This window comes from Silurus meridionalis, chromosome 9, assembly GCF_014805685.1.
Source record: "Silurus meridionalis isolate SWU-2019-XX chromosome 9, ASM1480568v1, whole genome shotgun sequence".
Lineage (NCBI taxonomy): Eukaryota > Metazoa > Chordata > Actinopteri > Siluriformes > Siluridae > Silurus > Silurus meridionalis.
In genome coordinates this window covers 6,985,954-7,013,142 of record NC_060892.1, presented here as the reverse complement: position 1 = coordinate 7,013,142, position 27,189 = coordinate 6,985,954, and the positions used below count along the sequence as shown (strand labels likewise).

At 37.6% G+C, this 27,189-nt stretch overlaps 2 protein-coding genes and 3 non-coding genes across 6 annotated transcripts; all 5 read left to right on the top strand.

Moving 5' to 3' along the window:
- Window positions 1-4,944: 4,944 nt before the first annotated feature.
- Window positions 4,945-14,592, top strand: ppp1r2 (protein phosphatase 1, regulatory (inhibitor) subunit 2). 2 transcript variants are annotated; one of them, XM_046858058.1, is made up of 6 exons: window positions 4,945-5,326; window positions 7,758-7,865; window positions 8,561-8,644; window positions 9,256-9,356; window positions 9,825-10,004; window positions 10,563-14,592. In XM_046858058.1, exons 1-6 carry the CDS (start codon window positions 5,205-5,207, stop codon window positions 10,577-10,579), a joined length of 612 nt encoding a protein of 203 aa, XP_046714014.1. In that variant the 5' UTR covers window positions 4,945-5,204; the 3' UTR covers window positions 10,580-14,592. The 2 variants fall into 2 exon arrangements, with proteins under 2 accessions (XP_046714014.1, XP_046714013.1); XM_046858057.1 differs by having other exon boundaries at window positions 10,560-14,592.
- Window positions 14,593-18,390: 3,798 nt separating this feature from the next.
- On the top strand, window positions 18,391-26,674 carry ncl (nucleolin). Its single transcript, XM_046858244.1, has 17 exons — window positions 18,391-18,545; window positions 19,869-19,964; window positions 20,086-20,200; window positions 20,466-20,588; window positions 20,719-20,832; window positions 20,942-21,100; window positions 21,328-21,483; window positions 21,703-21,792; window positions 21,899-22,022; window positions 22,495-22,630; window positions 22,889-23,016; window positions 23,128-23,264; window positions 23,827-23,956; window positions 24,207-24,346; window positions 24,626-24,752; window positions 25,546-25,850; window positions 26,066-26,674. The coding sequence occupies exons 1-17, from the start codon at window positions 18,528-18,530 to the stop codon at window positions 26,131-26,133; spliced, it is 2,166 nt and encodes a 721-aa protein (XP_046714200.1). The 5' UTR covers window positions 18,391-18,527; the 3' UTR covers window positions 26,134-26,674.
- Window positions 21,191-21,256, top strand: LOC124391751. Its single transcript, XR_006927039.1, has one exon. It is a non-coding gene; the product is annotated as a small nucleolar RNA SNORD82 (small nucleolar RNA).
- On the top strand, window positions 21,557-21,624 carry LOC124391750. The gene has a single exon (XR_006927038.1). It is a non-coding gene; the product is annotated as a small nucleolar RNA SNORD82 (small nucleolar RNA).
- LOC124391749 lies at window positions 24,929-25,058 on the top strand. Its single transcript, XR_006927037.1, has one exon. It is a non-coding gene; the product is annotated as a small nucleolar RNA SNORA75 (small nucleolar RNA).
- Window positions 26,675-27,189: the final 515 nt, after the last annotated feature.

The following is a 27,189-nucleotide window of genomic DNA, read 5'->3' as shown; positions in this document are numbered from 1 at the left end:
GCTTTAAGAGGGGCTCTGACAGAGCTGCCAGCACGACGGCCAAGTCCCACACAGGCGGGGCACAGTAAGCCGTGATAGCGGACACGTAGCCCTTCAGGAGTCCGTGGGCTCACTAGCTTCCATAATCTCTCCCTCCTTGCAGGAAGAAATGTGTAGCGCCGCTCTGCTTGCGCCGGGGGAAGAAAACGCCGAAAGGCGTGCTTCCCCCAGTTAGCGAGCGCTAGATCTGGCAGGTGAAGCGGGAGAAAGGGATGCGCCTGTCCCCATGCTCTCTGTCAGATCAGCTTGCGAACCCTAAAACATCCATGAAGCCACGAGGGAAGAATGTTGTTTGTTGTTTGCTTGGGAGAGCGCATGTAGCCATGGACTTCCTCGAGAGCCTACTGAGCATGCTCCTCTCCCAAGCAAACAACACACAGTATCACCCCCCGAAATGAAACGAGGCAAGGAGAAACACACAGTCGGAAGTTCTGCTTGTTTTTCAATTTCATGCCTGCACAGATTCACATGCAAAGCGCTTACCTAAACAAACAGAAGCTAGCGTCAGCTCCACTGCATGCGCATTTTGTAGCTTCCTGGTCGTGACTTTACCCCGACAGTGACAACGTGTCTTGCCAACGCGTCTTGACTGGATTTCACACGTGATGCGGAAGCGTTCCCAAAGCGTTGTGACGCAGCTCGAGTTCCTGAAAGGGAACTATGTAGAAATCCCATATGTATAATATATATCGTGGGTTATTACATGTTAAGATTATATAGAAATTAATAACGTGTTTAATATGCATTCTAGTTACTCTCTTTTTTACTGAAAGGTTTGTGACAAATTGGAGCATCTATCTTGTACAAACTACAGCTTGTAGTGTCAGATACAACAAAATTTGAGTTCTCAATCTGTAAACCTCAAGTTTATATCCTAACAATGACATTAGCCATTTTATGAAACGCTATACAGTATAAATTCAGAATCTACCCAAACTAGATATGCACACATTGTTAAATGTGAATATTTGCTGTTGTCATACATTGTGTATTACCCAAAGTGCCCTGAATAGTGACTGCATAAGAGAAGTGATTCAATTTGTACCATTCAGATGATTGTGTAATGAAATAAGTCATGAAAATAGTCTCAGAGCTGGAGTACCTCAGTGTCTTACAGCAGGAGTTAATATTTTTAGAGGTCTTGGAAGAAGCATAGTGGGCAGCTGGACAACTCTGCCAGTGACAAGTACAATTTGCTGCACACCATAGACGAATATTTGAAAACGCTAGCATGCCAGGAGGACAACAGTAATGTAATTGCAGCATATTGCAAAAAATTGGAGCACAGAATGCGCACGCTGCCACCAAATTTAGTCACCTTTTCAATATGATGTGGACAACTATCTCTACAACTATTTAGTGGGACCAGAAGCATGTGCCAGCTTATACACATCTGTAGTGTTTGTGGCAACAAAGATGTATAATTTATTCATAACATATACACAAGTAATTCCTGCCCACTTACATTTTGTATAATTTTATACCCAACTCTGTCAAACATATCCATCCATCACTTCTGTTAATTCATGTGTGTATATGTATATATATATATATATATATATATATATATATATATATATATATATATATATATATATATATATATATTCAAAGAATTTTCTTTATTTTCATGACTATGAAAATTGTAGCGTCACACTGAAGGCATCAAGGGCTATTTGACCAGGAAGGAGAGTGATGGGGTGCTGCGCCAGATGACCTGGCCTCCACAGTCACCGGACCTGAACCCAATCGAGATGGTTTAGGGTGAGCTGGACCGCAGAGTGAAGGCAAAAGGGCCAACAAGTGCCAAGCATCTCTCGGGGAACTCCTTCAAGACTGTTGGAAGACCATTTCAGGTGACTACCTCTTGAAGCTCATCAAGAGAATGCCAAGAGTGTGCAAAGCAGTAATCAAAGCAAAAGGTGGCTACTTTGAAGAACCTAGAATATGACATTTTTCTGTTGTTTCACACTTTTTTGTTATGCATATGATTCCATATATAATTCCACGTGTTAATTCATAGTTTTGATGCCTTCAGTGCCAATCTACAATTTTCATAGTCATGAAAATAAAGAAAACTCTTTGAATGAGAAGGTGTGTCCAAACTTTTGGTCTGTACTGTGTATATATATATATATATATATATATATATATATATATATATATATATATATATATATATATATTCCATACTTATAGTCAGATGTTATTTTAATATACTCTTAAACTTATTTCTTTTTATGTTATTTACTCTTTTTTTAATCTTATATTGTCTCATGTTTACAAGTTGGACAGTCAAAAAGCATTTCACTATGTGTCATATTCTGTATGAATGTGTATGTGATAAATACAATTTTAATTTGACTTGCACACTCACTTGTTTGTTCTTTCACTACAAATTATCAGGGCCAAAACAATTCACAATTATTTCACAATATAAACGGCTTTTAGATTTTATTGTTCTAAAGAAATTAGCAGCAAAATACGTTGGTATTTATCGCTGCAGGTTTTATAAACTCAAGCTCTCAATACAGACTACTGCCACCTGCTGGTATAGAAGAGTTATGTTCCCTCATTTAATCGCAGAACGTGTATGCTGTTTAGATGTCGGCTGTAGTGTGTCCAGTGTGTTCTAGTGCAACTTTTATTTTTTTTGGCCCAATGCAGGCAATGGAAGGTCTGCCATGATACAGCGCCTTTGGAGTAGAAAGGAAATACAGCCTTGTTTAAGGGCCCAACAGGCGGTACTGGGGCTTGAACCCATAGGCGTAAATTTCATTTAACAGTAGGGAGGGACAATAAATATAAAATTTCTCATGAGCAATTTTTGAAGGGGACACAAATAATACAGTCACAGTGTCCCCACAGTAAAAAACTTAGCTTTTATCATTATTATTGTAGCATGGAGACTGCGTCATTATGGTTATTTGGTTATTTTTATGGTTAAGTTTTTCTCAGGTTCAATGACAAAGCAGAACAAGGAATTTAAAAAAAAAGGTTTACATTTTTATTTAAAATTAATTAAGACACTTAAGAACAGAATAGAAATTGATTATAAAAAAAAATACAGTGGGGTCAGTTCGGATGTAGCACAGTGATCATTTAGTAAATGCACAGATAAACAATATGCTAATTGTGTGTTAATGTTAAGTTAACATTATGCCAAGTCGCCCCAAACAAAACACTGCATGGGAAAAGGCTTTGGTGTGTTAGTGTCAGTGCTACAAGATATTGTAAACAAGCTAACGTTAACTAGATAAGTCATATTTTAATCGCTAATAGAGCAAATTCATGGAAAATTACATCGCTAATCAGCATTTTTGCCGCAACTAATTTATGAATGAATCTGCATCAACTACATTAAAGAGAATCGCTTTATTTTCACAGTCAAACCACTGTGAGGAAGGAGAGGGGGGAACTCAACTGTTTCTAAATGCATTTTTTTGCGTTTTATTTTTCTACTTACACAATTACTTAGGTATAATACATATATTTGTCACAATAGAGAGTGCGATATTTTTTAAATATTTTTTTTGGGGGGACAACCCTCCGGGGGGGTGGTGGGGGGGGGCATGTCCTCTCCGTCCCTCCCAGGATTTACGCCCATGCTTGAACCACTGAACTTCTGTGATTAGTAACCCAGAGCCCTAACCACACAGACCTGAGATCTTAATCATTTAGAAAAAAATATAACCCCATTAGGAATGGCATCCATTACAATTGCAAGCTGATCATCAGGACTGATTAACTGAGATATCAACCTAATATTAATGTTGAACCAATCTGAGACTTATTTAATGCAGAATATCTTGGTGTTTTGAATAAAAGGTGAAAGTGTTGTTACAGTACTTACAGTAAATACTTCTAAATGCAGGTTGAAATCCTGGAGCTTCTGTGTACTATTTTTTGGGCTGATGAGCAAAATCTCTGTTTTATCGGAATTTAATAATAGAAAGTTATTAGTCATTCAATCTTTTAATTATTTGACACACTCAGTTATCCAAGCCAATTGTGCTGTATCATCTGGTTTCAATGAGATCTATAGCTGGGTATCATCAGCATAACAGTGGATGCTAATCCCATCTTCTAATAATATTTCCCAGGAGAAGCATGTATATTGTGAAAAGCAGGGGTCCTAGAACTGAACCTTGTGGCATCCCATAATTTACTTGCATTGACCTGGCTAGCTCTCCATTTAAGTCTACAAAATGGTAACGATCAGACAGGTAGGATTTAAACAAGCTTGAAGCCTGTCCCTGAATTCCAATGTAATTTTGTAAGCGATCTACGAGAAGATCATGATCTATAGTGTTGAATGCAGCACTAAGGTCTAGTAAAACTAACAGAGAGATGAAGCCTTAGTCTGAAGCTAAAAACAGGTTATTGGTGATTTTAACTAGAGCAGTTTCTGTGCTATGTTGGGGCCTAAAACCTGACTAAAACTCTTTAAATATATTGTTTTCTTGTAAGTAAGAACATAACTGGGCTGAGACAATCCTTTCTAAAATCTTAGACATAAATGGGAGATTTGAAATGGGTATTTAATTTGATAGTGTTTGTATCCAAATTAGGTTTCTTAATGAGGGGCTTAATAACTGCCAACTTAAGGGGTTTAGAAACGTGACCTAAAAATAGTGAGGAGTTAATAATATTCAGAAGAGGTTCACGAGATGTATGTAACACTTCTTTCAGTAGTTTAGTTGGAATGGGATCTAACAGACATGTTGTTGATTTAGCTTTGGTAATAACATCATACAGATCTTCTCAACCAGTTTATCAAGAAATTTGTTATTTTAGGTAGTAGAAATCTACTAATTTGAAACCCCCATTTTCATATTGATTTATAACCACAGACTTTTTGGGTAAAGTTTAGCTCTAAACTGGTACGCTACTTCCGGTGACATACTTCCTGTTCCTTACTTCCGGCCGCCGTAACTCTGCACTTGAAAACCGAGCGACAGGAGTGTGTGACGGAGAGGTGTTGCAACTGTGTTTAGTCCGACATTTCAGTGCAAGACTGAGCCAAATCGGCTATTATTATTTGTGGATCCCTGGATTTGTAATTTGGATTACAGTTTTCTTTTACAAAGCCAGAGCCAGCCCGACCACACCTGACAGAGCGTTTTTAAAGCGTTTCTGAGCGGCAGTAAAGGGTGTGAGAGGGCATGGCAGCTCCACGGCCCATTAAAGGCATTTTGAAAAATAAAGCCAGCACCAAAGTATATTGTGAAGTTCCAGTGGAGAGCACAGAGCCCACAGGATCCGGCTTGACCGAGGATGATCAACAGTGAGTAACCTAAACCTGTCAGAAAAACAGAGGTCCTATCACAAATTTTGCGCAGATTTTCACCTAGTGCACTACGATGTTGTTATATCACTGGATGTCGTAGTGCGCCTACGGAGGGAGTATACAGGTATTTGGGATTAAACCGTTGTAAAGTGCAGTTAGCCACGGTTAGCCGGGGTGGTTCTGTCTTAGCTGACTCATCTTAGGTGTCGTTTGTTTTTTCGCATTATTTCGTACACGTGTAGGGCTTGTCGAGCAGTTTAAGGATGCTCACTGGTTAATCAGGAAGTTTTGGAGGTCATCATGTCAATACGAATTAGCTAAACGAGCCCGCTAACTGTGGATTCAATTGGATCGAGTGACTTTTTGTGACTTTGTGGGTAAATATAACTATTTCAGTGACAATACCCACCGACAATATATTACAATTATAACTATCTTTTTATGATTCAACAATATATGAACGCTAAGAATTTGTGCGGTTTTTGGATCCGAAAATAGGATGGTAAAAGAAATCAGGGCTGGTCGGTATGATTGACCTTTTGATTGAACATATGATATTAATATCGCGATGCATAACGATCACGTGACCAACGATATTTCGAGTTGTCTGGTGTCGCGTTTTTATTGCTCATTTGTGCACTCATTTTATGTAATAGTTTCTGTGCTATTGTTTTGCATTGTAATTAAATTGCGTGAAATTGTATTTGTTTATTTTGGGGGGGAATGTGAGGGTTTGTTGCAGTATTTGAAGGTTCTGTGCATCCAAAAATGGTTAGGAATAATTCTTGGAGAAAGATCGCGATTAAAATATTCATTCATACAAAATATGCGTTTTGGATTGGACAAATTGGATTTGACAGAGGAGTGAACATCTTCCATTATCAATCGATTTATGATTCAAATCCTGTTTCACTGAGTAACAGAGAAAAGTACTTGATAATTGCATTATTTTTTATATGCATTCAGTAGCAAATTGCAATTACATAACTAATATATAATATAATGCAAGACCTAAATCTGTATATTAAAAGACATATCAGGTCAGTGTCATATTCTAAATTGACTTTAAATGCTGCTTTTATTAATGACAGGTAAACATCTGATCTGTTCATTGCCCATGATGTTTTATTTGGGTAATTGTGACAGCACTTCTTCTCTTCCCAGTTTCGTCCATTTGTTTTTCTCTCCCTGAAGTGAAATTGGTCTATTCTTTTAAAAGGAATCTGGGTCATGCTGCAGCACGGTGTGTTTTAGTCTCGGGAGATGTAGCTGCCTTTCCATCTACACCAGAAAATTTGGACATAAAAAGAGAGAGAAGAAATCCTTAGGGCCTTTTTGCACAGCCAAGCAGCGGTGCTTCTGAGGATGTGGTTGATTATGTTTATTTTATAAATCCTTTTAAAGAAAACCTGTTATAAACCTTTCTACTCACTACATCTTATCCGAAAACCACTGCCAGTTTTGATCCATCATTATGGGCATTGTCCCAAACCACCCACTACTGGGCATTACAATGGTAAAGAAGCCTATTTTGACATTGGGTCTACTGTTTATTCAGAATCACACACATATAGAGAGACTGAAACATATACTTACTGTTTTGGTGTGCCTTTATATATATATATATATATATATATATATATATATATATATATATATATATATATACTTCAGTCAGTTCTGTCAATATTTTAGAGTTGAAATATTGGAGTCATTTGAGTGTTCAGTTAAATCATTTCACTGATTCATTCAGGTTTGTCTGGCCTGATCATGTCTGAGCATGAAAAATATTATCTAATTAAAAACATTGTCTTAAACTTGCAAGAATCGCAGACTTAAATCACTGTGTTGTTCCACATAACGACAGAGGAGCAAATGCTGGGTGCCACCAAAAATGTGCCAATTTCAATGCTGATCATTGAAGGACGGAGGAGGGAATCACTTCTCTTGCTGAAAGAGTTGCTGCTGATTCAATAGTCGAATCAACAACCGACAGAAACACTTTACAACAAGAAATGTCTGTTGTAATAACCGATTAACACAATGATTTGCAGGACGAAAGAATTGAAATGAATTTTCAGCCCTGGCTGTCAGATATACGGAAGCTAAGGGGAGAGATAACGGTTGATGTTCTCATTAATGCAGACATGAAGTGAAAATCGAACTGAAACCTTTATTAAATCTGTTTTTAATCATCATGTTTACTAATGCAAGAACATGACTCATTGCATGGCAGCGCCTCAGTTGGGAGTTTTTCGTGTTGTGAGGAAAATATCTTTCTATAAATAGCATGCGGCAGGATTTATTGTCTATATAGGTAATTGACTGGTTAAAGCTTCAAAGTGGAACAAAGAGCTCGTCTCTCGGGGGAATGTTTAGTTTGCCTCACTGCTAATGATTTTTGCCGTATTTGGACATGTCGTTTTAGGAAGAAGTCACAGAAATGGGACGAAATGAACATCCTGGCCACTTATCACCCAGCTGATAAAGACTACGGTCTGATGAAAATTGATGAACCGAGTACGCCGTATAACCGGTGAGCATAAAGAAGATGACATACACTGTCTATACACACACACACAAGGCAATTTATTTAAGAGTGAACATTATTAAATGAGAAATATTGATAATTTTCAACGAGAAATAATAATTTATACACAATAGATACATCATAAATCTAAGAAAAAAAAAACAAAAAAGATTTAAATACTGATTGTCTTAAGTTCTCTCATAATGTTTAATCTACCGACCTAGAGTGGATTTTAAAATGAATAAAAAAACAAAACAAACGAAACTCCATGTAAATTAGTACTGAACTTTTTAATCAAAATAAAATTGATAAAAATGTGCTAAATGAAATAAATATGAATATATTAATAAATATTAAGGAAAATAAGACATGCATTCCAAGTAAAACAGAAAGTACCACACCAAATAAATGAAAACATCACATCTAAAATGAATAAAAAAGAGACACTTTTTAAATAAACAGCACATGGCATTAGTGATTCACCTTTACTGTATAACACAACCTGGAAAAACTATCGGTATGGATTTTTGACTATCAGTGCCAACTAATGAATATAATTAAAAACTAAAACCAATTAATCAGTCAATCTCTATTACACATCATTAATTTCTCCTTAATATACACCCCATAAAATGTGACCTGTTGGTTAAGAATGGTAAGGACAAAAACCAATGTCTATATTCTATTTTTTTCCCCCCCAGGATGGTAGGTGAAGACGATGACGAAGAAGTAAACAGCGATTCAGAAAGTAACGCAGCTCTCACTGTGGACGACCTTACCAAAAAGTGAGTGTGTCAAATAAAAACCTTTTCGGCATCACGTCTTATCTCTAACCTAACACCCCTACCGAACAGAATGGATTGTTCCGCATTTAGTCTGTGATCAATACTTAAACGCTCAATATGCAAGCAAGGTGACATTAGGGTTTGTTCCTGTCCTCTGTTCTCCTTATGCCATGTAATTAAAGCTACTGAATGTACGGTTTGGGAATTCTCGGAACTTCTACTTTTCTGCGAGAGGCAAGTAATACACGTTCAATGAGAGCTTAGGGTTGTGTTCCAAACCACATTAAGTGGGATGCTTAATTGGTATAACACCAGCACTATTTAGTACAGTATGCCTTTTACAGCAGATTCCTGCAGCTCTGTGTTGGGGTGAGCCTTTTGGTTGTACTATATTTGGGCATGATGTAAGAGAGTGCATTTTTTGTATTTGCCAATTTGAGCTTCTTGGCTCTGATTATATCTGTCAGTGGTTATTCTGCAAAGATTTGTATTTAGATCACTTAGAGATATTTGTTTGTGTTTCTGTATTTATGATTTGGTGTATGTATGTATGTATGTATGTATGTATGTATAATTTCCGATAATAAGTATTCCACTGTTCCTGTGTGCAGACTGGCAGCAGCTGAAAGTTCGGGTCCTCGGTGTATGAGGGAGGAGGAAGAGGAGGAGGAGAGCAGTGAGGATGAAGAGCAGCTCAGTCCCGAGGAACAGGGTGGGTCATCAGGATTGCTGTCTCCAGTACCAGTATTGCATTAAATCCCAGTTCTAAACTGCAGGTTCAAAACAGAATAGACAGGGAAAGAGAGAGAAACAATATGTTGAAATAAACTGACAGATTTATGGATGAACTGTGAGCAGAAGAGACAGACAGCGAGAGGGACAAAAGGGACAGACAGGTTGAGAGTGATGGACTGGACAGTTAGGTGCCATAGGATAGACAGACCAGGTAAATATATAAATAAAGACCCCCTCTACTGTCTACTACAATCGAGGCATTTCTGCTGCTTATATGTAATTGAATGTAATTCATTCTGGAGTTAATGACCAGTGCACCCTCACAGCCAGCAGTGTGAAAATGAAATATCCTCTGCTGACTCGTTTGCTTTAGCCAAATGGAAACTGTACAACTCAAATACAAGTAAATAACTTTGGTGTTTTATTTTTCTTTTCCTTTTTCCAGCAAAAAAGAAGCAGTTTGAGATGATGAGAAAGATGCATTATAATGAAGGACTTAACATTAAACTGGCCAGACAGCTGATTGCCAGAGAGCTTGAGGAGGAAGAGGAAGATGAGGAGGAAGATGAGGAGATGAAGGATGACACAGAGACAGAGGATATTAATGTAGACCCTCCTCAAGATGGTAACCAGATTTTGATTATTAGTCAACAAGATTTATGGTGAGTTATTGGTAATAAACTCCTACTGGTAAGGGTGGTTAAGGCTTTGGGTTACTGATTGCAAAGTCTGGGCTTGTGCCGGGTATCACCAAGCTGCCACTCTTGGGACACTTGAGCAAGGCCCTTAACCTTCTGTGCTACAGTGTGAGTGCTCTGACCCCATGTTTCTAACATTGCTATGAATATGCAAAGAATTTCACTGTGCTGTAAAAAGTACACGTGACAAGTATAAAGCACGTTTCTTTCACCTTTTTCTTTCTATAATAATAGTGATTAGAATAATTACTAAGCAACCCTCATCTACTGAAACTTAGTTTATAGATAAATCATTATTGATTTTAAACTATATGAATAAATGCTGTTTTTGGATTATGAGATCAATATTGGCCATATCTGCTAACGTTAGGGTTGCCTCATCTCTTATAATTTAGCATCACACAGTGAATGTTTCCCTAAAAACATTGTGCAACATTGAAACTCCTCGATCATCATTACCGCTTCTATGTTCTTTATTTAAGCAGATTCGCTCGAGTCGTAGGCGAACAAACGTGATGCTTTGAGAAGAGTCTTGGAGGCTGTGATTGAGGACGTGCTGCTCCCTGATGTTCCTTTTGTATTCGACACGCGCTGCAACGCAAAACCACACCGACCCGCCGGCTGCTCCGCCTGTTGCCAAGAGTGTGTCGTGTTACTTTTGTCTCGCAAGAAACAAGGGCCTAAAGACTTATTAGAGAGGCAAAGTCATCAACGATAAACAAGCCACTGCTTTTACATTATAAATTGTACACACACCCACCAAAACTGCAGCGTTAATACAAGCAAACAAATCCCCACGTATAGTGTACTACTCCCGCCTGAAGATGGCGTAATCAGTATTTTTTCGTGTTAAATTGGCGTCTATACGCATAACTCAGCTTTATATTAATGTTTTAATCATTAAAATTTCATTTGAATTTGGATTGACAACGACGTCTCCTTGAGTGAACATGTCACCAGTCAGATGTCTCTACAAACACAAACAGAAGCTTTGCTCTCCATGTTAAAAAAATAATTAAAAAAAAAAAAACAGCTGTCAGTCTTGGATGGTGGTTGGGCTACAAAAAAAAACCCATCTAATGTACTAAAAGTACATTACTCAAAGCACACTAGCTGAATAGGATTTAAGCCAACGTGGGTGTTTAGTTGGCATTTGTACATTTATTTAAGCTTGTATTCCTTTGTGGCACCGCTGTATCACTAATAGTGAATCGGTTTTGAAATGGCGTCAAATATGGAATCATTTTTGTGCCAAACGTGTTTAGGCTAACGAGCTTTTTTTGTTTGTTTTTTTGTTTTTTTTTTTCCCCTCTGGAGCTTTTTCTAATGATAATTGGAACTAGCAAGTTACAAAAAAAAAAATATATATATATATATATATATATATATATATATATATATATATATATATATATATATATATACGTAGCATTTCAGCAATTGTTTTCCAATGATCGCAAATTAAACGTTAAAAATAGATTTTTATTTCAAAACTTTTCGAGGCTTTTTTTTTTTTTAACCCCCAGAAATAAAAAAACCTTTTTTGTTTGAATAAATTAAACATGATTTGCTTCCAGGAACATGAAATTTTGCATCCACCTCTTTAGATTTTGCTTCATGTCCAAATCAAGATGGCGCCTCACCATGTGAATTTGCCAATCCTGAAAGTGTGGAGTGATTCTTAAACCAGCTTTTTACCTCAGATTATTTCTATAGTAAAAGCTCATTCACTGGTGGGTTTTCCCACATAAACCGATTTAAAAGTGTGTCGACGTTGATACGATGATGTTTTCTGTGAGGAAACTTTAATTTCACTTTCTCTGGTGTCAGCCTTTTGTAACAGACAGAGATTAAGCTATATGTTTTCAGGAGAGAGATTTTTTTCCTGGTGGTTTATCTTTGTGATTTATCAGTAAAATGATATGGAAATGTCATCAGCTTAATTTAAACTGAAATTGATTTCCTGAAACACTGAATGTAACTATGAACTGATAAATTATGATGTGATGTACTTTAATAAATGCATATGAATTATTAACTTATGGTGAATTGCTGTGGTATAAGAGGAATGAAACACTAAGAGGGGAAAAAAATCAATTTTCATGATTGAATATTTTTGGCACTTAAATGACTCCATAATGAACTTTTGAGTGTTTGTGCTAAAAGGTTTAAACGTGGGAACTGTTCTTAAAGGTTGCTAGGTGTGCGAGTGAAATAAAAGGAACAGATAGAAATGACATGTACATGAAATCCTTTCGTTCTTTAGGTTTGGGAGATCAAGTTTTCTCCTCGTCCTTTGGCACTAGAGCTAACATAATTGATATGTAAACTAAACAGCAAGCCACCACTTTAGCATTGTGCATCCTGCATACCTTTTGAAAGGGATTTTGTGTACACTTTATTTTTGACTGTTTTTTATTTGTACTGTATGAACAGCTAATGAATTTTGTGCTTGATTACTTGAGGGCTAATTACAGCTGTGCCTGATCTTATGGATTTAATGGTTCATAACATTTGTCAAGGTTAACTGCCTAAACTGCTGAAGTTGAAAGGAATTGAAATCCCAAATGCTAGTTTGTGAGGATATCAATAGAAAAAAAAATAATTAACCTGACTGCTCAAACACACTGCTGTGTGTGTGTGTGTGTGTGTGTGTGTGTGTGTGTGTGTGTGTGTGTGTGTGTGTTTATGATGGAGAGATTAATACTTGCATTTGGAATGTAGCTGCTTTATCCTTAACATTTTAACTTTTTTTTTTTTTTCCATGTTTTACACATTGACTCTTTTCAGTCACACCAGTTTTCCTTGGCAATTGTTCAACAGCAGGTTTTCTTTTTTTTCTTACTTTATATACATTTTGCATTTAAGTCTTAATTTTGTGTGTACTGATATTTATTATTATTATTATTATTATTGTGAATGTTGGTTAATTATTTTGCTGGGGTTCTGATATATTGATACAAAGTGCCACAGTTTGCTCTCTAAACTAGTTTTTACCGCTAACAAGCTCCCTAAAGTATGACGGAATAAAACCCAGCATCTAACAGTTCCCCTGTCCTGCTACACCCACGTCACCTGGTGGACATGCAAGGGAGTGAAGGGGGGGAGAATGAGGGAATATATATGGGTGTGAAATGGGACAATTGTTCATTGAGTGATTGATGAAATGTCAGTTACTGTGTGACACTGTGTGAAAGAGGGAAAAAGAAAGTTGATAGAGGAAATGTTTAAAAAAGCAAGTCCATAAAGAGTCAATGAATGAGCAAAGGTAAAAGGACAAAGGTAGCAAGTGATTTGAGAGAATGTAGGATTAGGAGTACTTATTCAAATGAGTCTAAAATAAGGACCTTTTGTAGACTTCTCACACCGATTTCTGAATAAGACCGACTTTTATACTAAGACTATGTCCTGTCCATTCCTAGACCTATCATATCCTTCCTTTTTCTTCCCTTAAATACTTTCCAGGAAGTCCAGATGTAGTCAAGTGTATAGACTTGTCTAATACCTGAAGTGTTCTGCCTTTGTTTTGGCACAAATGTATATAATACATGATGGAAGTCAGTCAACCATCTTCACAGTGGGACTTTCTGATACTGACTGAAGTATGTATGCGTGTACCGATAATTCTGCATTATTTTATTGTGATGCCCTTTATCTTGGACAATTGAAGTTTGGTATTACTCAACCTGCTTAGGCCGCACATCTAAATTATTCTATTCTTAAATGTGAATATACTATACTATACACTATAAAGATTAATAAGGAGAATGGTCACTTGGACTTATTTACAAAAAACAGTTTGGCTGACTTCCATTAAGCTTCAAGAGCCTGCAGAATTGAGTTAAAAAAAGACTCAGAACATCAAACATGCCTGTAGTCTGAAGTCCTACTCAAGCATTGGCACTCAGTTTATAATAGCAGCATGTAATTCATTTGCCTTTTGGTATCCTAACACAGGAAACACTCATTGTTGTAGGTGTGCAGCGTGTGGGTGTATGAGAGAGAAGAAACAGCATGAAAGAGCAAGAACAATCTTTAGTGTTGCCAGTATTGCTGTAAGACACTAAAAAAAACACATTTATGAACTTAAGATCGAATAAAAGTGCAGGACACTTGAACAGATTAAGTTCAGTCTGAATTTCTGATCTTTATGAAATATTCTTTTAGTTTTGTTTTCTGTCCTGGATCCTGAAGAAAAAAGAAATCTGAAAAATGTTTATCCATTACACCAGATTTTCTAAGGTTTTGTGTTTGTGAGTGGATGTAAGGAATAAAATTGGATGTAAAATCTTGTTTAATTCTGTAAATGCTTATATCCATACTCTATATTTTTTTTACTTTTTGCATTGGTTGCCTTTTATCTTCTTTTGTCCCTCTTTTTATTTTATGTCCTGAGAAACAAAAAGTAGATATGCATATTTTTTTTTTTTTTTTTTATGAAGTGTGAATGCATGTCCATCATGACAAGGTGTTAATTATATGTCATTAATAAAATGTGTCAGTTTGACCTTTCAATTCCACTCATTTGATTTTGATTATTTATAGGAATTAATATTTTCCCAGAAACTGATATTGTGTTATTGTGATGTACAGAGATATTTTTTGGCTTTAATACATACAAATATGTTCAAACAAAAATTAAATGAGAAGGAAAAAGTCAAAAAAAGAGAATAGATGACAAAGTAATATGCAGATTGAACAGAAGAGCTACTGTAGCCCACTGATGAAGTTTCCACTGATGAAGTTTCATGCTTGCGCTGAAAGAAAACGAGGTGTATCCCAGCCAGATGCATATAGGGATGCATATCTGCAGACTGGTCAGAGTGCTCACACCACTGAAATCTTGAGGAACTTGACCATGAAGCAATAGAAGAGGTGGTCTGGTCTGATCAATCAGATTTTCTTTTATATCATGTGGACAGCCGGGTACCTAAGCATTACCTAATAACTTACCTGAGAAAGATATCACATAGCGGAACTATGAGAAGAAAGCAAGCTGGTAGAGGCAGTATGCAATGTTCTGCTGGGAAATCTTGGGTCCTGTCCTTCATGCCGATGTTACATGACGTGCCACTTTCCGTAACATCAGGTTACATGACAGTATTTCTTTATAGATGTGCCCTGCCACATGACAAAATTGTTCAGGTTGAGGGTTCAGGCTGTTGATTTGGCATCCAAATCTCCCAGATCTCAATCAGATAGAGTGCTAGTGGGATGTGAACAATCAAGTCTGATCCATTGAGAGCACTTGAACAATCTGGAGTAATGAGTCAAACACTGATGGATAGCTATTCAAATTATCATGAGCCCAAAACCTTCTTTCCAACTAATTAAAATATTTTTTGCAAACAAGGCTATGAGTGTTATGGAAAGTTAGATTCATGAGATTCTTTCATTATTTGTTCCTCTTCTTCTTCTTCTTTTGGCTTCTCCCATTAGGGGTCGCCACAGCGGATCATCCGTCTCCATACTACCCTGTCCTCTACATCTGTCTCTTTCACTCCAACTACCTGCATGTCTTCCCTCACCACATCCATAAACCTCCTTGGTCTTCCTCTTTTCCTCCTAACGTCCCTCCTCTGCAGATGTTCAAGCCTTCTCAATCGGGCTCTCTCACTTTGTCCCCAAAATGTCCTACATGTGCTGTCCCTCTAATAAACTCATTTCTAATCCTGTACATCCTCATCACAATGAAAATCTCAGCACCTTCAGCTCTGCTACCTCCAGCTCCACCTCCTGTATTTTACTCAATGCCACTGTTTCTAAATCATACAACATCGCAGGTCTCACCACACTCCTGTAAACTTCCCCTTTCACTTTTGCAGATACCCTTCTATCACAAATCACTCCTGCCACTCTTCTCCACCCACCCCACCCTGCCTGCACTCTTTTCTTCACTTCTCTAACACACTCTCCACACACTCCACTGCCCTCCCTCTCATTCACACACATGTACTCTGTCTTACTCCTACTGACTTTTATTCCCCTTCTCTCCAGCACATACCTCCACCTCTCCAGGCTCTTCTCAACCTGCTCACTACTCTCACCACAAATCACAATATAATCGGCAAACATCATAGTCAATGGAGACTCCTGTCTGACTTTGTCTGTCAACCTGTCCATCACCACTGCAAACTGGAAAGGGCTTAGAGCCAATCCTTGATGCAGTCCAACCGCCACCTTGAACCAGTCTGTAGTTCCTACTGCACACTTCACTGCTCTCAAACTGTCCTCATACTGTTACGCTGCCCTCATGTCTTGCAACACCCTCACATACTTCTCTGACACACCTGACTACCTCATATAATACTCCTCTCTACAACTCCTCTCTCGGTACCCTGTCGTACGCTTTCTATAAATCCACAAACACAAAATGCAACTCCATCTGACCTTTTATATTCTTCTTAATCAACATTCTCAAAGCAAATAATGCACCTGTAGTGCTCTTCCTTGTCATGAAACCTTACTGTTGCTCATAGATGGTCACCTCTTCTCTCAGCCTGGCTTCCACTATTCTTTCCCATAACTTCATGGTGTGACTGATCCACTTTATTCACCTGTAGTTACTGCAGGTCTGCACATCTCCCTTATTCCTAAAAACAGGTACCAGCACACTCCTTCTCCATTCCTCAACCATCCTCTCACCTTTCAAAATCCTGTTAAACAATCTGGTTAAAAACTCCACTGCCTTCTCACATAAACATCTCTATGCTTTTACTGGTATGTCATCTGGTCCAACTGACTTTCCACTCTTCATTCTCTTAATACCTGCTCTCACTTTCTCCTTAATAATTCTATCCACTTTCTGCTTCACCACTTCAACATCATCCAACCTCTTATTTTCCCTTTTCATCAGCTGTTCAGAATACTCCCTCCACCTTCTCAACACACTCCTCACTAGTCAACACATTTCCATCTGTATCCGTTATTGCTCTAACTTGCAACACATCCTTTCCAGCTCGGTCCCTCTGCCTGGCCAATCGGTAGATATCTTTTTCTTCTTCCTTAGTGTCCAACTGCTCATACAGCTCCTCATATACCTTTTCCTTGGCTTTCACCACATTCTTCTTCACCTGCTGCCGCATCTCCTTGTACTCCTGTCTACTTTTCTCATCACTCTGTCAGTCCCAATTCTGTTTTGCCAACCTCTTTCTCCTTATGCTTCCCTGCACCTCCTCATTCAACCACCACGTCTCTTTGTCTTCCTTCCTATTTCTAGATGTCTCTCTTATCACTTCTGCAGTAGTTGCCCAATCCAGCACCTTTAGACCTTTTATGTTATCGATGAAATATGATCAGATAGAAACTAACATAAAATCATACACTACTGAAAGCAGCACAACAGAGAGTAAATCTAAGATATGAGGAGAATTGACTACTGGGAATAATTTAATAGATATTCATGGGGAAATCCTTGATTCTGTCCTTGATTCTGAAAGTGTTTAGGGAAGCAGAGAAGGCCTTGCTCACCCTGACGGCCCACCTCTGGTTAAATCTAATAGTAGATGAATGTAGTGCTGTGGGGCTGTTTGTGATGCACTAATAATGTCGCTGTTTCCAAAAGACAGAGATTCTGAGATTTTATTATTAACAATAAGAAATGAAATGGGTAAGTTTATAAGCATTAACTTGTGGTGTGAAAGGCGAATAGGTCCCCACAATGACGTCACTCCGCCCTGCGAATTACCTTATTTATTTATTTGTATTTTTTTATAGGATCGCTTGGGGCTAATTGATCCGTACAGGAAACACAATTTGTACAGCGCATATGGACAAATGTATCTACTTCCTGTCTGAAGTATTTCGAAACAATTTAATGCAATATTAATAATACTGTACTGATTTACACTACCCGATGTACTGAAAATAATTTTTACTAGTGATTCTCTTGATATAAATACACATCTTTGGTGAAGTACATGAATTCGCGCACATGCTCAGTACAAAGCGTGTTTCCGGTACGAATCGAGTAGCCACAAGCCTCGCAATTTTAATGGATGAGGACCCGGATTCGAAGACGGTATTTAATTGGTCTACACAACTCCTCAGTTGTTTGTCGGGAAATGTAGTTTACTGGAATTTATTTTTTTATTTTTGAACAAGTCATTTAGACTGCAGGTAAAAATATTAGAGCATGTAATGTGTGCAAATAAATACTTACTTTTTTATCTGTTCAATATTTTTCATCATTGTAATTCTACTTGCTGATTAGTGGAATGTCATAGTAAAGAACTACATTTCCCATAATGTCCAATCGGGCTAGTTTGTCAAAGAGCTAACGGTGAGTGGGAGGAGCCGTTTTGAGGCGCTTCACCGTGCTGCTGCAGCGGCTCTCTTCCTATCCGAGTGCACACCAAGGCTGCTGGAGTGAACCACACGTGTGACTGAGCTACGGGGAAAAATCAGGTTCAACTAATTATCATCGTGTTTCAGCGAAACACATCGCAGCCATGGTGAAACTCGCGAAGGTAAGCATTTTTTTTTTATTGTTTATTTATTTTAATTGATATTGTGATTAAAATTCAAAATGAAGTCTTCGCATGTGCGTCTGCTTCACGTTGGAGTTTCAACTTCTCTCCATTTATCAGCTCCCGACAACTTCTACATACACGTGTGCTTTATTACAACAAAATATTTTTTTCCGTCTATTGAGTCAATTTAATATAAAATGGCTACTAAAAACCTCAATACGCCACCATATTGCACTGCAAAAAGAAAAATGGTGGATTCAGATGTAAGCGCTCTTGGTCATGTTGGTAACAAGCGAGGGCTGAGTAGTAAATGGCGGCCCGTTGGATAGTTAGGGCCCCTACGTAGTTTGTATAAATTGGTAGCTCGTGCATGCTATAGGGTACGTGAGTAGGGACTGGGCCGCCATTTGAGACTCGACCCAAATCTGAACGTTCTGAACTTAAAATGGCCGATACTGGGCCTCGGTGCTTTTTATATGCAGATTTAGGTTGAGTAAAACTTTAGAATTTATTCGAGAATAATGTGATTAAAATGAATTGTATTGATTTTAGGGGTTTATGACTTTACGATACGATAAACGAGTTGTAAAATGTCACGTTCAGTAACTGGTCTCTGGTTCGCAGCTAATGCTAGTCGAGGAACAACCTCCGTACGGCCATATTATTAATTTCACACGACGTTTACAATTAAATAATATATTTTTAAGAATATTCTAATTTTTTGTGAAATTTTGCTTCGTTTAAGGAGAGCCGCGATGACGTAAAAATATGGCCTCGTGCGCTTTCACCGGCGTGCGCGCGCGCACACACGTGAATACGGTGCACAATTTGGAGGTCTTTAGATGTGGAACATTATATATAAATATTATTATAAATATATTTCAGTGCGTATTAATAACCGACATTAACACTGTATATTGTGTTTTCGCACTAGTGTGCGGCTTTAGCTTAGCATGCGATGCTACGCCATGCGTGTCGTGTGCCCACGTGGGTTTGGCCGTGATCGCACGTGGCCTTTGTGCGCGGTCGTGTTTGACTCGAATTGTAGAACTCAAGATCATAAACGTGTAGATTATAAGGCACATCATTTTATGAATTGTGCATGTCAGCAATTTTATTTTTTTTACTATGATGGTAATGTTTCTATAACGTACATACATGCATATGTTTTATGTGTGTGTGTGTGTGTGTGTGTGTGAATAGATAGATAGATAGATAAAAGGCCGGCATGGGCCAAAATTTTTTATTTATTTTTTAATAAATTTTTTTAGGTTCATGGGCATGTTGCTAAAAATGATCTTTTGTTTGTTTTTTTTGCAGGCCGCGAAAAAACAAGCGCAGCCAAAGAAAAAGGCTCCTCCACCACCCAAGGAGGTCGAAGAATCCAGTGAGGAGGACAGTGATGAAGAAGTAGCAGTGAGTTTGAAATAATCAATTTTGTGCATATTGATTGGCTTGTTACATTGTCACTCAGTTCACTGTTGGGAATTGATTAAAGTAGTTAATAATAATTTTTTTTATTATTATTATAATAAAGGTGGTTCCTCCACCTAAAGCTGCAGCCAAGAAGAATGCAGCTCCAGTCAAGGCAGTGAAAAATGGAAAAGCCCCGGCCAAGCAAGAAAGTGAAGATGACGATGAAGAGGAATCAGGTTGGTTGTGGGATTTTATTCAATAAAATAGAAATGGTTCAGGATAACTGAGTGTCTGGGAAGATTATTTGCTACATTATTGACATGGCAGTAAGTATATTCTATGGTTGGAGTTGGAGTTGTTTTGTTCTGTTCCCCACACACTATTTTCTGTTGTATTTCATTTTAAATCATATAAATGTGCTTTCATTTTCAATCTAATTGTTATATTCCAGCATGAATTATCCATTGAGCATCTTGAATTTTCCCTCTTTCATCTTAATAGAGGAAGAAGCTCCTCCAGCTAAAGTGGCGAAGGCTCCAGCTGCAAAAGCAGCCACTGCCAAGAAAGCAGCAGCAGCAGCTGAGGAGTCGGACGATGAGGATGAGGACGATGATGAAGAATCTGGTTTGTGTCCTAACATTTAAAAATAGTTTACTCTATTCTAGAACTTATTGGTTCTAGTCTGATATGTTCCATCTACAAAATACAAGTTGCACTTGTATAGCTAATGTCTATTTTTATTTCATCTCTTCAGAGGAGGAGCCACCCAAAAAGGCTACCCCTGCTAAATCAGCTAAGGCAACACCTGTGAAGGCCAAGGCAGCTCCTGCAAAGAAAGAGGAGTCTGAGGATGATGATGACGATGATGGTACTGTACATGGATAATTGATGATATAGAAATAATTATTCTATGTACATAAGTGTTTATTTTAGTGGATTGACCCTGGTTAATTTGAAGTATTTAAATTGGTTGACAGATGATGAATCAGAAGAGGAGGAAGCACCGCCCCCTAAAAAAGCTACCCCTGCTAAACCTGCAGCTAAAGCAACCCCTGCTAAACCCGCCGCTAAAGCTACCCCTGCTAAACCCGCCGCTAAAGCAGCTCCAGCTAAAGAGGAGTCTGAGGAGGAGGATGGTATGTGGATTAAATCATTTTATACATCACAGGAGAAAAGTGTTTCTTGCAGTTACTAAATATTTGGTAAAAAAAAAATCTCTACACCAGTGCACAGATGATGAGTATTTAGGGACTTAATACTGACTATGTGATGTGGTGTTTGCTCTGATGTGCGTTTCGTCCTGTTTCACCTCCTGTTTTTGTTAAATCTGTGCATTCGTTAACATTTGCTGATTTGAATACAGATTCAGAAGAAGAGGAGGAGGAAATGGACACAACACCTGCACCAACTAAAAAAGCAGCAGTGAAAAATGCCAAGGAAGAATCTGAGGAGGAAGATGAAGACGATGAGGAGGAGGAGGATGACGATGATGAAGAGGATGATGATGAAGAGGATGAAGGTATAAAAAAAAGTGCCCTTTTTTGGTGCTTTTCTGTAGTTTAGTTTTACTCCTAGTTATTAATTTTTGCTGATGCACAGATGATGAGACTCAAGGGACTTAATTCTGATACTTGATGATTTTTTTAAAAATCTGATGTGCTTAGTATGTTTAATTTTGTTGCAAGTACATGGTTTTCTCTTATTTTTGCATTTATGCATCTATTTATTTTTACTGCAGCTTCTCCGGTAACACCAGGAAAGAGGAAGGCAGAAGACAAGAAGGATAAAGGAACACCACCCTCTAAAAAAGCCAAATCCGATGGAGAATGTAAGAATCTTTTGGAGTGTTTTTACTAAACCATGATTAATTCAGAGAATTTATTGATTAGTTGAACGTTTTTTTTTTTTTTTTTTTTTTCCCCTCTATTTTCCAGCTTTCAGTTTGTTTATTGGTAACCTGAATGCTGATAAAAGTTTTGAAGAAATTAAAGAAGGCATCGGAAAATTCTTTAAGAAGGAGGGTCTTGTGATTCAGGATGTCCGTGTTGGAGGTTCCAAGTAAGTAAATTTTTGATTATCAAGGTAATTTTTTATATTTTTTAATGTTCTCACATTGGCACAAATAAAGCATGGTAAGTAGTTGCCATATAGTTGAGTAGAAGTATTTGCCTATTTTCGCTGCTGCTCTTGCATGTAGTGACAGTAGGTCCAGCTAAAACTTGTATAAAATTAAAGCAACTTTACTGGAGGAGTTGATATGACTGTCTCAAATTAGATTTTTTTTTAGCTCTTAATTTTCCTTAAAAGTGGAGCGATAATAGGGATTTAGTTTTTATAATTGTATATTTTGTTAGAATTGTAAGACTAAACATTTCCAATAAATTTTTTTGTACACTGTTGTGAAATTAACCAAATTATTTTGACATTTACAGCAATTTGTATTGTAATACAAATGATCCGAGCATAGACATGCAATGATTTCTTTCCCTTTTCTGGATTTTCTATTGCTAATTCTAAAACTCTCTTGCAGGAAGTTTGGTTATGTTGACTTTGCCACAGAAGAGGAGTTTCAGCAAGCCATCGGTCTTAATGGGAAAAAGTGTATGGGTCTGCCGATCAAACTGGACAGAGCAAGAAGTAAAGAGGACTCTCAGGAAAGCAAAAAGGTAAATCTTCTATTTATAGTAACATTAGACATGCTGAAAGTCATCTGGTGTGTACAAAGTGATGAAAAATATTGGTTTTGTCAGCATGCTTCTATTCAGTAAAGAAACCAGATATGATGAAGCTTTTTTTTTTGTTTCCTGAAAGCACTTTGTGTGTCTGTAGGGTTTAAAGATAGTCAAGTACTGATCTGGTTTCACAGTGGCTTAATCTGATTGGCTGTAAACAACACTTGGCTGATTTTTATTTTAATGTGTGCAGAGAGAGATGCCCGAACGCTGTTTGTGAAAAATCTGCCATATTCTATCACCTCGGATGAGCTGAAGGAGATTTTTGATCAAGCTCTGGATATCAGGATACCTGTCGGCCACACCGGCACTAGCAGAGGGTAACGCACAATGAATCTAGAAAGCTCTAGTGTTAAAACAACAATCCAAAATACTGCACCTGGTTTACTTTGAATGCACAAATAATTGACTCGGTTTATTGTCTTGGGCAGAATCGCATATATTGAATTCAAGACCGAAGCAATCGCTGAGAAAATGCTGGAGGAGACACAGGGTTCAGATGTTCAGGGCCGATCCATCATGGTGGACTTCACAGGTGCCAAAAGCCGACAGAGTGGCAAAGGACCAGGTGGGTTTGGCTTCCAAACATGTGCACATTATTCTTGATTTTCTTCATATATTTGGGTTATTCATCTACACATGCAAGTAGTCACTTGTACTCAAACAATTGTGAAACAGTAGGATGGGAGTATACACCTGAGCAGTTTTGTACTTATCTTTTGTGTGTAAATAGATTAAAAAGCTATCTGAATGGAAAGCAATTTAAGCTAAAGGGCATGACACCTATTACAGTACCCTGTAAAAACAGCTATTCTGATTTTTTTTTTTTTTTTTTTAACTAACCATGAAGGTTAATTGAATTTCATGCTCCTACTTTAGTATTCTAATGTAGACTTTGAAATTTTAAGATTGGAATCACTGGCTAACTGTTCAGTTGCCAACCAACTGTTAATGTACCGCAGGATGAACACTTTGTGTGATTCCCTATGTGGCTCTTTAAGATAGTCATGTCCTGATGTGGCTGCATGCAGTTAGCGCTAAAAACAACTGCGTTCTCAGTGGAACAAGGGGCAGAACATCGTTTTTGGACATGAATTGCATCAATAATTGTTCTAATTTTCTCCCTTTAGCTTCAGCTCCTGCAAACAAGGTTCTGGTTGTAAATAATCTGGCATTCAGTGCTACAGAGGATTCTCTGCAGAGTGTGTTTGAGAAAGCAGTCTCTATCAGAATACCACAGAATAACGGCCGGCCGAAAGGGTAAGTGCTTCCAGAATCTAAATTTTAACTCAATTTGATTAAATTAAAAAAATCTTTACAATTTGCCATCACACAACAGGTAATTGAACAGTAATGCCACATATGATGAACATTTTGTCTATCTGAATTCCCATGTTGCTTTTTACGATAGTCAAGTACTGATGTGGCATTATACGATCATTACACTGTAAATGATCTGCAGTTCTGTCAGTCTTCTAATGAACAGATCATAATGCGTGTGCATTTTCAGGTATGCCTTTGTTGAGTTCGAAAACACAGATGATGCCAAGGAGGCGATGGATTCATGCAACAACACAGATATTGATGGCAGGAGCATCAGACTGGAGTTCAGCCAGAGTAGAGGAGAGGGAGGTGGACGAGGAGGATCAGGTTAGTGTGACCAACACCTGTTCTCTTAAGGAAATATATTTTTTGATTAAGAAAAGGTTTTTATATATATATATATATATATATATATATATATATATATATATATATATATATATATATATATATAGCAATAAATCTGTATTACAGCAATAAGCCATGCTGATTTACTTTTATTGTTTAAAAAGTAGGATTTGTTTAAATGCACATTGGTTTATTTTTTACCTGTGATATAAGCTGATGGCATTAGATAAATAAAAACGTTTTTCTTTCTTTCTACAGGACCCACAAAAACTCTGTTCGTCAAAGGCCTGTCAGATGACACAACAGACCACACTCTGAGGGATGCATTTGAGGGTGCTGTCGCTGCCAGAATCGCCACAGATAAAGATACAGGATCCAGTAAAGGGTAAGAAGTCTCATTTTATTATTGTAGTTGCACTTTGTGTTCTTTATAGACCTGCAGACCCCCCCTTCAAAAAATATAAAAAAGGTAGCAGAAATGAACTTCTCTGTTTTTATTGTACCTGTGCTTGATAATTTAGTTTCCTGCTGATTTTACCCTGTTAGTGTTAAATTGCCATTATCTTCTCATGAGCTCCTCTCTGTCTGATGGTGGCTGAGTATGGATTCGCACGAGAAGTAGATTCACATTCACATTACTACGAGTCTCTCCTCTATGCTGGGAGTTGCTTATGTCTGATGTGAGACAACTGACTGTAACACATTTTACTGTTCATAACCTGTGCATGTTACAATGCAGCTGAACCATGTTGTTGAATTTATTTCCCACCAAATCAGACTTGCAACTCCCTGGTTTATAGTCAATTTTTTTTTTGTAGAAGTGGCAAATTTTACAAGGTCTTGCACAGTGAACATATTAACAAAAAAAACCATACCCTGGTATGTTATCAAGAAAGATAATTTTAAACATCCTACTTATTATTGACTACAAAAGACAAATATATGCCAAGGAGATCGACTGTTTATAGATACAATAAACTAAAATAACAAGGGCGGTCTTGAATTAAAGACGTTCCACAACCATGAATGTAACCATAAATGGGCAGTGTAAGACGAGTATTAGGGGACTCTTGACATATTGTAAATAATTAGAAGAATCAGCTTTGGGGTGGTAGCAGCACATTGCAGCTGCTGTCAACATACTGAGATGTAACCAAGGGTTTTTTTTGTTTTTGCAGGTATGGTTTTGTTGACTTCGACAGCGAGGAAGATTGCAAAGCTGCAAAGGAAGCAATGGACGATGCAGAGATCGATGGAAACAGAGTGACTCTGGACTATGCCAAGCCCAAAGGAGAAGGAGGACGAGGTGGTGGACGAGGAGGTTTTGGTGGTGGTTTTGGAGGAGGATTCGGAGGAGGATTCGGCGGTGGCAGGGGAGGACGTGGAGGATTTGGCGGTAGAGGAGGAGGAGGAAGGGGGGGTGGATTTAGAGGTGGAAGAGGTGGTGGAGGACACCGTGGTGGAGGAAGAGGAGGCTTCAGAGGTAAATGTTTACACACTACATTATGAATACTTAACTATTTCCTCATGTTTTCTCCATGTTTAGCTTTTGTAGTTAAAGTATCTCATGACAGATCACGCTAACTTAACTTCAGCAAGGGCCTAGAAATGAAGTATTTTCAATGGCAATGTGGCAGTAAAATGACAAATATTTCAGTATATTTGACTGTCTCTAATGTAACGTGATATAATTTTCAGGTGGCCGAGGTGGTGGTGGTGGAGGCGGAGCAAAACCTCAAGGAAAGAAGATCAAATTTGACGATTAAAAACTACTTTTTTTTTTTTTTTTTAATATTTCCAAATAAATGGACTATTTCTGCTTGAATGGTCTTTTGGACATTCCAGTGTCTGTCCATCTGCCACTTCTTGCATTCTCAAATGTTCATCTGCACGCATCTTCATGTTTTCCCCAGTTTTGTGGGAGAAAAGTTGAATGTGAATGTTCTTTTTCTAATTTGTTGTTTTTCCATTTTTACTGGTTTTGTTAAATAACCTTATTTTTTTGCCCCTCCCTTTTTTTTCTTTTTCTTTTTTTTTTTTTTTTTTAAGTTTGCTTTAGGTGCGTGTTTTACCATAAACTGTACAAAGCATATTATAAGAGGAACGATTAAACATGCCCAAAATGTGGTTGGGCTTTTTGAAATCTAGTTAACTTGTGTACTGTCTTAAGTCTGTGTGCGTGTGTGTAGTTGCTTTGATCAGAAATGCCTCGAAGGTGTGTAGAGATCAGTGTGTGGATTATATCTAACTACTTCAACAAATTTTTTACTTGTTGAAAATTTTAAATAAACTAAATGATTTGTAAAATTTGCGCGTCCAGTTTTTGTTAATTTATGAAGTGAGTGCCTGTGTGGGCAATTAAGTGCAGTTAATTATAAACATATTCATTGTAATTGTTTAACGAGTTGGTTTGAAGGGAATTAAATGCTACTCAAATAAAGGTACTGTTACATCAATGAAGTGTGTTCTGTATAAGTAAAAGCCTAAAAATCTAAAGGCGAATTAAACATCCGCGTTTAAAATGTACACGGTTACTATTTTTAACAGCATGGGCGGAGGATTCGGGTGTTTTAATTAAAGTAGCGCCTTTACAAGGAAAAAGTTATTTATGATCGAGAGAAATCACAACAGCAGATTCAGAATGTGAACAATGCAGTGACTCTTCAAAACTATTTTGATGGACACTTTTCTTTCACAAACGTGTAATTGGCAGTGGTGGGAAAAGTACACATCATGTAGAGTAAAAGTAGATACAGTAGGACTTCAGTAATAGGAAAAAAAAATACTACCTACAAAAGTACTTAAGTATCCAAAGTAGTAGT